This window comes from Mycteria americana, chromosome 2 (genome assembly GCF_035582795.1).
Source record: "Mycteria americana isolate JAX WOST 10 ecotype Jacksonville Zoo and Gardens chromosome 2, USCA_MyAme_1.0, whole genome shotgun sequence".
NCBI lineage: Eukaryota > Metazoa > Chordata > Aves > Ciconiiformes > Ciconiidae > Mycteria > Mycteria americana.
The window spans coordinates 95,038,613-95,054,463 of record NC_134366.1 but is presented as its reverse complement, the minus strand read 5'-3'; the positions used below and the strand labels follow the sequence as shown (position 1 = coordinate 95,054,463).

The window sequence follows — 15,851 nt, the reverse complement described above, 5'->3', positions numbered from 1 at the left end:
TGAAAATAACCCTAGTCTGATATCCAAAATGGGCAATATTAACACCTGGACAACAAGCAGGTTATTGCGCAAAACCCACTCCCACAAGAGAAACTTTATTCCAGGAGAACAGTGATTCACCTCACCAGTGGAATGCACAATATTTGCACCTAAGCATGAAACATCTTAAAAAGAAGGTAATTCAAGGACTTTTTTTGCTTTTTTCTAAACAAAAGTAAGATGTAGAATGCACTTTTAATGATATTTTAAATGCGATTTTTATCTATATATGTAATATATATTTTTCTTTGCTTTGAACAGATAAAGGGATTTAGAAAATTCATAGCCTTAATACCAGTGTTAAAAAGAAACCCAAACTTTTTAATACAATCTCTTTTCTAACACTTCTGATGTACAGATTGCACGATACGATACAAAGTAAACCTTTTAATGCCATGGGTTAGAGCATACTGTGATTACGTAGATAAAAAATACGTATCATAACATTAAACATCTACTAGACGTACAAAGATAGCACAGGCCAAATTAACTCCGTGTTTAGATTTGCAACAGTTAATTTTCATAGCTGATTTAATTAGTTATGAGTCAAACAACACAATGATATTTGCACTGGGAAACGACCTAGATTCTCTTGTTTTCAGGAAGTATCAATCAACATTTTATTTAAGCTAACTTCAAAAATCTACATATAATTTAAGGGACAATCAATCAAGTCTTATGTAATAACAACAAACATAGCTTAATTTTAACAAAGTTTTGCTAAATTATTGAGAACCCAGAGCACTATTTTTCTAAATTAAAGCAGAAAAAAACACCAAAATGGAAAGCTAGTGGGACCACTTAGTACACATGAACAGTTACTCAAAACCAGAAAGCTGCTCAGAAACGAAACTCACTGCACTGGACAAAAGCTACCATAGTTTAAAAGAACTGGCCCAGTGATACCCAGTTGTGGTTCAGAAACTACAGGAAAATTGCCTTCTGGAGAAACAATCCCTTCCGGTGACACTATTACAGGGCTGTGCCTTTGAATTTTTTAAATACATTTCTGCCTTTAAACCAATAGGTTGATTTCACTGTATGTGACTCAGTTCTCCTTTTTTCTCCATATAAATCACCATCCTTGCCAGAAATGACTTCTCATCAGCTCATAAAAAATACATAAAAACCAGCTTCTTATTTTAACTCTCAGAATTCAACCATTTGCGCTGTCAGAAATTTTTGGAAAACAAATGAGAAACATGTCTTGCAGGTCAAATATGACCTCAGACCAGATTTTGGCTTTGTATCTTAGTAAGTCTGCTAATGAATGACTTGTGATGTCCAAGGGCACAAATTCAGGCCTTCATCCATCTCATTCCAATTTGCACGGATTACGGACACATTATGCAACTGAACAGTGTTTGCACAGGGCACTTATTCTATTATTTCAGGGACAAAGTACATATATCAAATGTATCAAATCAACCCAATACATTTTTTGTGCACATGTGGGGATATAACTTTTGTTTTAAACTCAGGTATTTACAATGCCAAAGACTGCTGAAAATCAGCTGATATAAATAGAGCTGTATATAAGTTCATGCTGTGCTGGTACTTATAAAGCACTAGAAATGATACTTGCAGATAAATTAATATTTAATGTGATTTTGCCATTCTATCTAGTAATGAGAAAACATTTTAAAAAAATGTGAGACAAATTACAGCATTTCCCTCACTTTTAGCACATGATTGTACTAATTTATCACCAACTGTGGGGGAAGATGTTTTTCTCAAGACACTGGGATGCCTCAGGGTCCTTGTAAGGGTGATGGAAGTCTTTGGTACGCGACTGCATGTGCAGTGAAGGTGCAGTACATCCAGTGACATTGGATAACGTCCTGCGCTATTCTTCAGACGTGGTGCGTGTGCCCAGAGCATCTGAGCGGCATGCATGGGGAGGGCGTCACTGCCAACCACGCCTAACATACATGCCGTGCCTCTGGTAGCCTCTTCAAGGTCACACGATAAAGGGTGACAGAAAAGATGCTCCTGTAGCCACTTTCTGGAAGGTAGAGGACACAAGCAACCATGACCTGTCACGCACTCTCTGTCTCCATGTTTCAGCTCCTCTCTGCTCCTGCATGTGTGATCTCAGCTAGCCCTTCATTGAAGGGCTTAATGGCTTCTAGCATCTTCCGCATAGCTGAGGCCAGCGCCTGCAGCTGTACAGCCCAACTGTTGCAGGGCATGCAAGACTGATACAGGTCAGAAAAGAAGCTATTGCAAAGGATATTTTCCTGGTCTTCACTAATTTATTTTTTATTTCATAAATATAAACATCAATGGCCTGAGCAAAAAAAGTATTTTCCCCAAAACAATATTACAGACCATTTTCTCAAATGGTGGCTAAGGCATGGCAGAAGTTGCTTTGTAGTTCACATTGCTCAGTATTAAAGAACCAAGGCAGCGTGCTAAACAACTCTACCCAGTGAATTACTGGAACAGTTATTGCTGCAGACCATCAGGAATGATCAGGAAGGTCTAGTTGAGATACGCTGCGGATGTATTAGGAGCCTCTGAAAAAGAGGATGACTGCGTGCAATTACTCTTCCTAGCTTATGCTAAGGAGGAAAAAAAAGTCATAAACAAATATTCCTTCCAGGCTTCCCTCCTTCAGCTGAAATTACCCACATATATTGTGGTTGAAGCTGACAAACTGTTTGTTACGTGGGTGAGATACAAATCTCTCATTTCCTGAAACTGGTGCAAAGAAAGGACGAAAGTCAGAAAGAATAAAAAGCTGAATACAAAAATCTTTAAGAACAACAGACTTTTGAGAGTAAGAGTATTCTAATAGAGTTTCCAAAGTTTTCACATTACTAAGGAACTTTGAGAGGAGAAGAAGATCACTCGTCGCTCATGGCTCCCGCATGCCACACAACAGATTATCTACCACCTTCTTTCTCATTTTAATGAAAGCAAATCCCAGTTCATAGTATAATTGTACAGAATACCAGGGAAGGCTTCAACTCAGTGAGAGAAGTGCACTCTCCATATTTAAGTTTTTGTACTAACAACCTCAAGTTGAGGGGGTTTGTTGTTAAGGAGTATCACATGACGATATCACATTTCCTGTGATAACAAAACAACAGTGTTTTATTTCCATTTATTAAACATGAGTATTTTCCTTTCCCCTAGTCTGTGCAAAATAGTACTATAAAAAAAAAAAATCTAGGAAAAAACTCAAACAAAACCCAGCAATGACTAAAACCATCTTGGCCTCTCTCCAATGATCCTAGACATTTGAGGTAGTCTGATAATGCCGTAGGTATGCTCTCTGAAGCAGCAGTGACAAAATTTGTATCAGCAATTAAACAGTGCTCACCAAAAGCATTTCTGAAATGCCAAAGGCTTTTAAACTAACAGGTCCCCTAAGAGGACAATGATTTCTCACCCTGCATATCTTAGTGGCTGTGGCAGTCTATGCCAGCTGTCCCTAGGCACGTCAGTCCAACAACCTCTTTTGGAAACCTTTGTCCAAGAGATGCATTGGCCAATGCTGTCAAGGGCAGAAATCTAAAGTTAAGCAACAAAAAATTCATCAAAATCACAGAGCTTGCTTTCAGGGGTGATGGGAATCCATGCAGCTGATACAAAGGAGGTAGGAATGTCACTAGTTAAGTCAAATTTCAATTTAGACCTCCAGGCCTAAAGAAAGGTGGTGAATATAAATGAAGGTGTCTACTGACACAGAGACTACAGGAGTAGGGTGGGAGAGGGCAGAGCTGCTGTGGTCCAGCAACATGCAGTCTCAACAAAACTGGGCAATATTTGGATACAGTTTATTGCATAAATAAGGCAACCTCCCCAACTTGATGCAACAATGTTTACAATTTTGGGAAAGGTGTTTAGAATGCTTTCAAAACATTCCAATGTTTTGAATCTTTATTATTAATCTGAGATATGAATAAATCTAAATTATACTTCATATTATATATTACATTCTTAAAATAATTGTCAATGCCTTTATTCAACTTTTTTATATTATTACACTTAGCTAAGAAAAATAATTTCATTTGATTTGTGTGTTTTGTTTTCGCTTAAAACCAGACCCCTCCCAAATAAAAGAGGATGGAGTTCAATCCAGGGACAACAATCTTTGGCATCATACTACATCTCCTCCTCACCCCTCTCCTCTCCATAGGAAGCTGAAGCTAATGGGCTTTGCACTGTATTACACAAATTGACAAATACAAATTGCATTTAATAACCCTGTAGCTTTGAAAATAACTTGGTCATACATGATGCTGAGAGATTCCCAGGGTACATGAGATGTTTCTCTGTAGGCAAGCAAGAATTTAGAAATGGTTGCTAAGAAGCTCTGTAAGGAGCTGCTCAAGATAGTTGATTTCTTGCTAATGAAACACTTGGCATAACCACCTTGTGCCAGACGAGGAAGCAACAAGTGGAAATAATATCCTTCCTGAGCAGAACATACTAGCAACACAGCCTTTCATCTCTAATCTCAATTTAGATTATTAGCTAAACCCAGGAGCCGCCGCCATTTCTCTGTTTCTGCGCTTATTAATTTCGTATGGCTTGGAAGAGTATTGAAATATACTTGGTAAAACAGTAGTCTCGCCACATGAAAAGGCATATTTGACAGCTTTATTTTTTATTCTTTTTGAAATATTATTGCCTTAAACCTGCTATTTCACCTGGATAGAAGAATTTACAGCCCATTTAGCAAGCATGCTAAAGAGGTGTGCCAGTCAATTCATATGATATATAACTTGAAATGTTGCTGTTACACCTTACGGCTCCTGACAGAAGGTGAAAGAGAAGGTCAGACTCATTTCAGAAGTGTCACTTCCAATCAAAAATCAGATTTTGGGCTAGATTCTGGGTTGACAAGAATGATCACAGATAGGGAACTCGAGAAGAGCATGAAGCCAAGAAGTCAGCCTGTTTCTTTTTAATGAAGAAAGGAAAAGAAATGAAATAGTGCCACATGTGTATATAATAGGCTACATAACAAGAAATAAAATAAGAATTAATGACAACTCCCTGACTCTTTTATTGAAATTGGACCATACATCTTATTGTCCCTAACTGCTTTTTGTCATAATCCTTGTTTCTCATACAGCTCAGAGAATAAACCTGTTGGCAGCAGTGAGCATACAAACAGCAGCGACAAATTTCAGCAGTGGAAAAATTAGTTTCCATCTGAAGAGTGACATGATACAAGGCAGAGAGGTCGAGGTCTATGATGTCCTAGTCGGAGATGAAAGCCTCTACAGCTGGAGAGCTTTGTCTGGTGAGGGCTCAGTAACAGCTGATCACAGGTAAGCAGCAGAGAGAATATAACAAACAACGGTGATGGCAGGGAATTGCAGTCCTTTGGGTCTGAGACAGAAATAAAGTCAGGTGAGTCTCACTTATTTTTCCCCCGAAGCCTTTACAGAAGTTTCACTTTCTGTTTTTCCATAGGTAATACCAATGCTATACCTGGCTTTTATTGCAAATCTTTAGAAGGTTTGGGTATCTTCTGGCATTAAACTTGTGTGACAAAGCATACATCTCAGGAACCCATCTGAGCTCTGGTAAACCACCAGAGAGAGGAAGGATTGTGGGCTTTTAACACTACCCACCTTTATTCTGAAATGAGGAGAACACTTGTTTCCTGTGATCCTAAGGGAACTCCTTAAGTAAAGTAATTTGAAAGGTGACATTAGACTTAACTACGAGCTGAACAAAGAAACATCTCTTATTTGATTTCAAGATGTAGAGAAGTTGCCATTGGTATAGACAACTGATGTCATTAATGAAAAATATATTCCAATTTGTTCGTGAAAGACCTTTCAAAGAAAACCACATTTTATATTACTGCTCAGTCCTGTTCTTCCCCTCAAGTAACTTATGTGCGACTACAACTGAAATATAACCTAGAGAAATAGGGTTAATTGTTTCCTAAATCATAAAAAAAAGAAATTAACTTCTACTTTCTTTACAGAGAAAACCAATGAGAAAGTGACTTGACTGTTACAGAAGGTTTCTCTTGTTTTATGGTTTAAGAAACAAACTCCCTAGCTGCGTATGAGAGGTTTTTTTTTTTGTAAGTATAGAAAACTGTGACTTCATCCACAGCCACTGTCTAAAAGGATACATCTGGTATTATTGCCCAATTACAGTAGTTTTGCTACTAGTAGCTTTTAGATAAGTTCAATACTTTTATTCAGAAATTAAAGACCACCCCATAAATGCCCATATTGGTCACTTCAGAAGGAGTTCAAGAAAATACACACTTGAGAAACTAAGTGAAGGACTGAAGAAGTATACTGTAAAAGGAACATTTCACAATTGCATTCACTAAAATCTGAACATTTTTCCCCCCCCACAGTTTTGTAAACCTTATCTTCTGCTATTTTATTATACGAGAACCCCATGCACTGCCAAAAACAGAATGGTACCTATACCCTCAACACATATTTTCTGGGGACATAAAATGCAGCAGGGTGCAGAACTGGAAACTACTCCCCTGGACTGAGGTGTCACAACTCTTAAGAGATGCAACTGTGCCCTGTGCTTCACTTGACAGGAAAGGCAAAACTCTCAAGTATTAAAGGCATCACACAGGTAAATGACTGGCGTTTTAATACTGAGCTGAACTCCACTTTGCGTATCTGTAAGTGACAATAGTAAGGAGCCTAAAAAAAGATTTGTTTTTATGTTTGTGAGTTTGCACTGTCTAGTGTGAACAATCCATTGAAAGTGGCCTGAAGCTCAATGCCGTCTCTTCACGGGGCATCTGGGTAACTGACTACTTTTATATCTTTCTCATCTTCCATTTCTTTGAGGTTTCCTTCCACAGGTTCCAAATCCGTGGTGGTGTGCAGTGCTTTCAGTGTTCCAGATATTGTAAATAATTGCATCCCATGAAGATTCCATAGGTATGCCTTGATTATTTACATGTAAGACACCATCCATGACAAGCGTGATCTTCAGAACTATATTATAAGATATTTCAGAGCATAAAAGCTTCCCTGCTGAGGCACTTAAAGGAATGAGCACTCTAAAAATAGCATCCCGCAGTGAGCATGAGATCTGTTCGGAGGGACAGAACAAGCAGCAGGTAACAGCTTGAGCACTGCAATTGGGAAGAGATTATGAAAGGCATTACCCGGAAAAATTTAAAAGTCTTGCAGAAAAATGATGACATTACTGTAAAAGAATATGTACACATGAAATACACAGGGCAGCAGTCAGCACGCAGGGAGACAATATATGGTGAAAGGACATTTGAAAGTTTTCTCCTGCAAGCTGCAGAAAGTGTTGATGAGCTTAGTTTAGACAGGGCGAATTCTGACTAACCCGAGGAATACAAGATGATCCTGTTGTTAGAGATTCTTGCCTGGAAAAACACAACCACAACAAAACACCCAAGAATACTTATTTTTCTTGACACACACAGAAATGGTAAACAGGGTATTCCCGACTGTGACACAGTCCAGAAGAACATGATCTGGGTTTCCAGTTAGTCCTACTTTTTAGTAGTAATGAACATACTGGGGTCCTGAAAAACCACAAGACAATGACAGAGCCAAAGAAGCAGAAAGAACTTTTTTTTTTTTAAAACGTAATTGGACTGGGTGCTTTCCAGAAAGAAAGCCAACTGAATATAGTTTTGTGCTCATTTTTGAAAAATAAATGGACAAAAAAATTTACCTTTACCCTTACTCCAGTTTGAGTTGGGGGTCAAGCTCTATGCTATTAATATAAAGGCACAGTTACATGAAAAACATTCTTCTGTTTTTCTTTTCCATTTATGAGAGTAACTTGGGAGAGCTGTTTCTGGCATGGTGATCTTGCTGATAGACCTCAGTCACATTTGTTTTTAGTAGCATTCTAGTAAACTTGATAACATATTTTAAAATGCTTGGTATGGTCAACAGCAATCAAAGATCACAGGGTGGGAATAACACACTCTGCAGAAGGCTCCCAAGGCTCCCTTGAACTCCTGAACTGAATAATAGCCACAGGTGAGAACTGGTGTATGGCAAGATGGGGGAGGCTGGCCAGATTTAAAGGAAATGAGACGAAAGAAGAAAATTCATTAGAAAAATATTTCTAATGTTTGTAAGGCAAAGTGGTCCTGTGCACCACAAAAATCAGTTCTGGAAAGAGGAAATTTATTTCCTTGCTGCAGAAAAGCCTAGTGAACATAAACCTGAAAATATGTGCACAGTTTAACTTTTCTTTGGATTTTAAAAATTATATTAAACGCTTCCATTAGACAAACACAAGCAGATCTGAAGAGACCTTTACCATGCTGCATGCTGATAATGAACACTCATAGAAAAGACTCAGACAAAGGTACCTAAGAGTAGACAGAAGCACGTACATGGTAAAGGAAACCAGCCAAAAGAGATTAGTTCTTTGGCCTGGAGGAGGAGAAAGATCTTTTATAGGGAACCTTTAAAGTACAGAGAAGTCTGACAGGAACAATGAAATAGTCAGTGGTACAGAGCTAAAAGTATGAACCTGAGATCCAGAAATCACAAAAGGAATATAAAAGGAAGAGTTAAAGATTTTATATATAGTGTGTGTGTGTGCACATGTGTGTGTTGGTAAACAGAGCATCAAAAGAGAAAGGCGAGTTGCAGCGTGACCCATTCATATCCAGACATGCTGGTTTTGTTACTGCACTTTGAATAACTGCAAGTATAGTGTGTGGGAACTGTTAATTCAGGAGCAGGGATGACGACTGCTTTATAGGGTAAAATTAGCTTGCTTTGGCACTTTTTATCTCACTGTAGCCCAATACAAGAATCCCAACAAAAGGCCATAATAAATTCAAGTTATTATCTGATGACTGCAGTGTTTACCTAGAAGAGTAGGTGAAATTAAAGTCTTACTAGTCATGAGTGATGCATTTTTCAGTACCTGAATCTTAGCTTGTTAATGTTCCTATAACTTTTCCACATTAACACAATTTGCCTTTATGAACTCAGGAATATTTTCAATATTGGTTTATATCATTTGTGCAAATACCCTGCACGCCTAATTGCTTACTCAAATGAATATTTTCTTTGAGCAATCTGAAACAGAAATAAATGGCAAAGACTAAGTCTAGGACGAGATAGAAAACTGCCTGCTGCCAGCACAGGTCATTTGAAAAAGTTCATAATCAGTAGCCAGTCTCATTGCTATTTAGTGCGTGTACTGATACAACAACGTCTTTCTCTGTAACTTCGTCAGCATTCCCCAAATTTTAAGTTGTTAATGGGAAAACGAGATAAATACACTTTAAAAGTCAACCGACCTAAAATAAAAACCTGCAGCACCTCAAATAACTTGAGGAAACTATCAAGACTGTAATTCTCAATCTTTGCTTGGCAATGACATTAAATATATCAAAATATGCATGCTTTTTTAACATTCACTCATATTGCTCGATTCAGTTCTGTAATTCTGTAAGTTTTCTCTTAACACGTAGAGGCAGAGTACAAGACTAACTTTGAAGCAAATAAGTATACAAATGTAAACGTGATGTTTGCTTGCATCAACGCCTCTCTACACACAGGTGGCTGCGTAGAAGTACAGCGTAAAGTATATGCAGATTACATCTGAATGTTAAGACTTACACTTTTCATTATAAATGGCTTCCTTTAATAGACTGAGCAGTTTACAGTATTTATGGCGTTCACAGTGTACCCATGACTACAGTTTCCAGGTGCCACCATGTAATGTGCAACTTTCTCAAGCAAATGGATTTCCTTTCGTTACTTGAGCCATACTCCGCTTTAAGCTCTCAGCTAATTAACAAAGGCAACAGTTTTGTATTTTATGCATCATGCACTTCATTTCTAATACAGTGCATTCATCTTTTACATTGTAATTGATGGGCACTTCAACCACTCGCAACGCAGCTGCAAGTAACTTTCATTACCTGATCTTGTGATTTCTTTTTCTTTTTCTTCTTCCCCCAGCACCCTGAACTCTCTGCGTCTTTTCCATTGGCATCACCACAGAGTAATCCATCAAGTTCATCTGTTCCCATCTGCTGTCCCTGAGATGTTTCTGCAGCTAGCCTGTATGAGAGGTTCCTCAAAATGCACACACAGTTTTCAACGGTCTGAAAAGTGTGACAAAAAAAAAAAAACCAAAACAAAAAAAAACAACAAACACCCAGAAAACAAAACCAGAAAAAAGTTAAAATCCTTCCCTTGCTCACTTTGTATACAAGGCAGAAGAAATATCATCAATCTTTGCACATACATTTTCCCAGCACAATTCTTATCTGCTCATTTCTGAGTGCTCCCCAGGTAACCACAGCTTAAGAGATTTAGAAATTTTTATGGAAAGAAACCAGTAGTCTGGACAACATTTTTTCCATGAGTATTTTTACCGTCATTCTGATCTTCATGCTGGAGCCCCATGTGAAACAGAAGCCGAGATAAAAAGTGATCAAGAGAACCTGAACACACACAGAATGTCAGCAAACTCCCACCTCAGCGAACACAAAATGCTATAAACAGAAAATGGCAATAGGTTGTGGGTTTGTTTTTTTTTTTTTTTTTAAAAAGCAGAAATAAATGTTATTTCTGGCATCAATTCTATATAAGTTACCAGAAAAAATGGGAGCCAGGTTCCATTTCACAAACACTTGTAGCATGAACAGGTGATGTTTCTCACGTCCCAGAAGTAAGACTAGAAATCTCAGGAGTCTTGCTGCTTTTACTGCTTCTAGCCAGGCCGCACGGAACTTGTAGGCAGCCTTTCCCTTTCATCCATTTGTCCCCCTAGTAGGTTGTGCCTTCTGTAAAAGATGGCAGTGGGAATCCAGAAATGGAGCGAAGCGAGACCCAGCAGAGGAAAAAGACGGCACTGATAATTCAAGATAATTTCTGCAAGTCTAAAAGAAGCTTGGTTTAGACTTGCTTGAAGCCTGCTCATTTAGTTGGTTCAAGTTGGTTTGACTATCCTTAACAGGAAGGATAAGTGCTTAATTTTCTGGAGGCAGGGAAAGCATGGTTAAAAAAGCCAGTCTGTATCTATCTGTATCTATTTCAGCTCTTCCTAATGCTGCATGGAGATAAAAAGCGATAGCCACTACATTCCATCTCTGTTGCTCCATTAACCCAGAATGGAATGAGCGTTGAGGCTTTCGGCTCGATGGTACTCTGCCATACTCACCAGTGAGGCAAACAGATGGGGCTTAATTTACTTTCATATACTGTATGAGCTTATGCCAAGTATGCATTTGGCACACAGTTTTTGAGATGACATTAAGTTCCAGAGATGATATCGAACACTGAACTCAGACTCCTCTAGACAGGAATTTTTATTTATTTTTTTTTTAATGTAAATGAAATTTCACACTACACTTGTACTAATTTGAAATCTCCAGCCAAATATGTAAACATATGTAGAAATAGATATGTAGAAAATGTGAAACTTTAGTGCACCTTTCATACCTCAAAGCTTTGCAGCTCTCATGGTGATCATAAAAAGTTTGCTACCTCTTTTACTTTTCTTTAACATTTCCGTATTTGAATTTTATTCGCTCTTGCTAATATTTACTTCTGCACATCCATAATGTGCTGAAGTTGAAGCTCTGTGTTTGTCAATTAGGGTTCTGAATTTTAATTCCCCTTTTAATGAATAATAGTTTTCACACTTAAAATGCTCATTATGTCAAAACCAAAGTAGCTAAGCCCACTGTGAGGACAATGTTACCTCAAACTACACACTGATAAGCAAACTTCAAAGCCTCGAATACAACCAACACCATCTTCACTAAGGTGATCTCGTACAAGCCAAGAAAGCTGGGTCTAGTCATGCAGTTGGACAGACTTCACTCCTTCTTGACTTGTAGCTTTGAACTTTCAAGGGTTCTTACATTCCTCATTCCTACAGATATTTTTCAGTTTCATCGTAAGGGGACTAAGTGTGACTTCAGTAGTCTTAATAGATCAAATTAAAATTATGAAGAGTAACTTTGTCAGGTAACCATGTCTAAGTCACTCATTTTTAACATCTTAACTTGAAGTATCATAGTTTTTTCTTATTAGACATTTATAAGAAACACTGCTGCTAAGACGCTTGTAGCGCTGCTAAGATTTACGCACTCTTGACTTCACCAGAGTGAGGAATGACTCTAACAACAACTCTGCATGCGCTTGAAAGTCCCCCATCCTCTTTCAGAGCCTGCAAAGAGCAGAGACCTGTTTTTCAGTATTTCAGGTTTTACTCACTAACAGTATTACAAAATTATCTACTAGGGCAACTGTCGTGGCATTTGGAAAATAACATTTATAACTTTGAATGTAAAGTTCCGTTTCTTGTTTATAATAGCAGCATTTCTGAAACTAGATTAAAAACTGATTTAGAGCCGGTTATTTAAATATTTAATTTCATTAAAATTACATTCTACTTTGGGATAAAGATGCAAGGTAAGAGGCTACACTGTGGTGTTTTGCATTTAGCTGCACAACTGCTTTATGTCATTCCGTTAAAAAGCTGTTAGGAGGTTAAAACTACTAAGGCAGGGAGAATAATTTTTCTCTCATTTATTCATTTTTTTCCTCCATATATGACTTAGCCTGCACTTTTTACAAGTCATACCAGCTTCAAATAAGAGTATAAACAGAACGGTCTATCTTAACCATAAGAGGCAAAACAGGGAGCTTACTGCGCTCCTTATCTAACCTTTTTAACAGTAAAACGATCTTAAAATCAGCTGGGCCACCTACAAAGATACTGCTGCAAAAGCAGCAGCTGAGCTGTGAGATGGGGCATGAGCTGACCTCCTCCATCCACCTCCCACTCTGCTCCGATGAAGCCCCTCCGACTTCTCCTTTCTGTTAGGCAAGCCAAATCAGGGAGCCTGGAAACAGCCGCGGTTCAGCTCTTCCAAAGCTGAAGAAGCTAACAAGACCTCCGTGCTGGGGCTGCGCTGCAGGAGGTGGCAGGGAGCGGCGGGAGGTGGCTGGCTGCAGGCAGCGGCCGAGCTTGCTCTGAACCGACCTTCTGGGTGCCGACCTTCTGGGTGGGCCTCCTCCGGTCATCGCTCTGATAAACTTCTGTTAATGGAAAACTGATCAGAGATTAATGGGTTGTGGGTTTTTTTGGGGTGATTTTTGTGCTTTTAAAGCAGCACGGTTTTCTGTTATCCCAACACCACATGCTACAAACCTCTCCTCGTTCCTCTCTCCCTCCCCTGAACGCACGGGCAGATTTCACCTATGTGGTTCAGGCTAACGACCAGAAAGTTCTGGAGGTTATCCCTCTGCAACCTATAAACCCACAGAGGTCCATGGACAACTATCTGTGAAGGATCATTTGGAAATACAAACCCAGTGGGCTTTAAAATTTTGCTACGTAAAAGGCTGCCCTCCTGTGATTCTTAAGGGTTTGCAAATGGACCAAGGTTGCCCTAGAGCAGCAACTGTAATTAATTTAGCACCATATACTGGAAGCAAAAGGTATTTGAAACTAGCCTCTTTCTTCTTCTCTGGAATGCTTTAATGTATTACAAATCTTCAGTTGGTAAATGCTTGAAGTCTTTTTAATTAGGCAGTGCCTCTCACCTTTGGAGAAGCGTGTTCACATCCTAGTACTTCAGAGAAGTAGAGCTGACATAAAAATACATCTTAAAACAGTTGTTATTGAAAGCATTCATTGATCCTGTTCAAAGAAGAAATAATGTTGGTATTACTGCAAAACTGCCTGTTAATTGTGCAATTTTTGTTTGTTTGTTTGCCTTGTAAGCCTACCTCCCTGTTATTAGCTCTGTCTCATACTGGGTACTGAAAATCAATTTTAAGGTAAACCTGGCAGAGCAGTGTAAGGAAGTTTACACGGAACATGACATATTTGCTCTTCTTAAATCAGTATCATATTTTCTCCCTTAATAATTCAAGTGAGAGGATGACATGCTTACCCGTGCACACTACACAGGTAGACACAAACCCAACACTTAGCACACAAAAATACACAGCTCAACAGAAGGGGAAGAAAAAAATGGGCTAAATTATGCTTTGCAAAGGCATCCCTCACAATGCATTTTTTTAAAAAAACTGTCACTTTTATAGTCCTGCCGTACCCTGGGTACCTGGATTTCTTGCTCCTCAAAAGACAAAGATGACAAACCTTACTATCAATTTCACTGCTCCCCAGAGCAGACTGGATCACGTACAGCAATGCGTCCGTCAGGCCATCACACTCCCTCATTCTTCTGCGGGCCTCCTCTCCAGCAGAGCTGACATTCCTGCAAGGCAACAGCAAGGGTCACCACCTCCACAGCTCCCCTGCCCACCAGCCCCTCCTGAAACGCTCTCACAATTAACACACAGATAAAACCACTTGGTTTTTTTCCTCTTTTCATCAGTTCAGGGCTGTGAATAATGAAGACAGCTGTGAATGAGCTCAGGAAATGTAACGCAGAGGGGAACAAATGGAAGTCATCAGGTCCTCCACAAGAAAGGGCTGAGGAGCCAAGCAGCATGCGTCCACCTGAGCTGGGAGACTCACAGCCTACCAAAATTTGGAGAAGGGCTGATGGTTTTCCTTCCTTTTTTTTTTAAAGTAGGTTTTGTATTTGTGAGAAAGCGTTTTAAACATGTGCATATGTACTTATAAATCAGGCTTTGAAAAGTCTAGAGGTTTTGCCAAAGAAATCTCCTAGGATTTGAAGAGCCCAGTAGTTAGGGCTCTTAACCGGAGAGAAAAATATTATTAAAGCATAACATAAAACACCTGGTATTGCTTGCTTCTCATTTTACATGAGTGTTTCCTCTTCTCTCTCATTTTCAGAGAACGTTAATACCTCAATCTTCTTTTTACGTAGTTACTCACAAGTTGTTTTACATTGCAAAATTTAAAACCTCAGCTTGTCATAATAATTGTGTTCCTCAAACAGGGCCAGAGGGCCTTCTGAACACACTTATAAAAACACAATTAAAACAGAATTTACTGCATAACATAGTGTGTCATAAAGTTCAAAATATTGACATATAAAGAAACAATTATGTATGAATGAGCATATATAAACAGAATCTATACTTGCTAACATCAAGCTTCCCTGAGAAAAATTGCATTCACATTTGCACAGCGGTTTTGATTTGGAAATGGGTGAATTAGCAATCTCAGGAATGGGGTAAAACTTTTCACATAGTCTCCTTTGCTAGGGAAAGACAACCCTCTGCTGAGGTGACTCATCTGTAGCTCCTCTCTCCCCACTACTGAAGTTTATACAAAGGAAGAACAGACAAGAGCACACCAGCCTACGTACTTAATGCCAATGTATGGAAACAGAAGGGAGGCCATCGGCCCTTTGATTTGGAAAGAAGGCAAGGCACTTTCTTCCTCTTATGCCATTTTCAATTGCTTTTGCGTTAAAGATGGAAAAAGGACAAGAATCCTGGGACAGGGCAATGAATTTTAGATGGAGGAAGGCAAGAGGACTTAAGGATAGGTTTTCTTTCAATTCTTTCTTTGCTCTACTTACTTCATCCTGTTCTGCCTCCCTATCATCTGAAAAAAAAAAAGAATTTCCATTTCCCCAAAGCGCCAAAGTGTTTTCCTAATCAAATAATCTTATAACTGGACAACCCCCCAGCCCCTCCAATGCAGGTACCTAATTGATTCTGCTCCCTAAACACACATGATTTTCTATCTATACTTGCATCCCCACACAGTCCTAATTAGTTCTGCTCTCCCCCACACAGGCTGCCCCAATTAATTCAATAGTGCTCCCTTCACCTCTGCAGACAGCATGACAAAAAACCACGCAGCCCAGGAGCACTGGAATGAATTCCTTTATCTCCCTAGCACACAAATACATGCTTTCTGTTCTCCTTGAGACT

General features: G+C 39.0%; 1 protein-coding gene across 1 annotated transcript in view; it reads right to left on the bottom strand.

The window, feature by feature from the left end:
* Positions 1-15,851, bottom strand: part of CTNND2 (catenin delta 2) — a 566,347-nt gene that overhangs the window by 90,588 nt on the left and 459,908 nt on the right. The window contains exons 12-13 of the mRNA XM_075495646.1: positions 14,137-14,254; positions 9,932-10,117 (exon numbers count right to left, since the gene is read on the bottom strand). Coding sequence (XP_075351761.1) covers positions 9,932-10,117; positions 14,137-14,254 — 304 coding nt within the window. The remainder of the gene's footprint in view (positions 1-9,931; positions 10,118-14,136; positions 14,255-15,851) is intronic.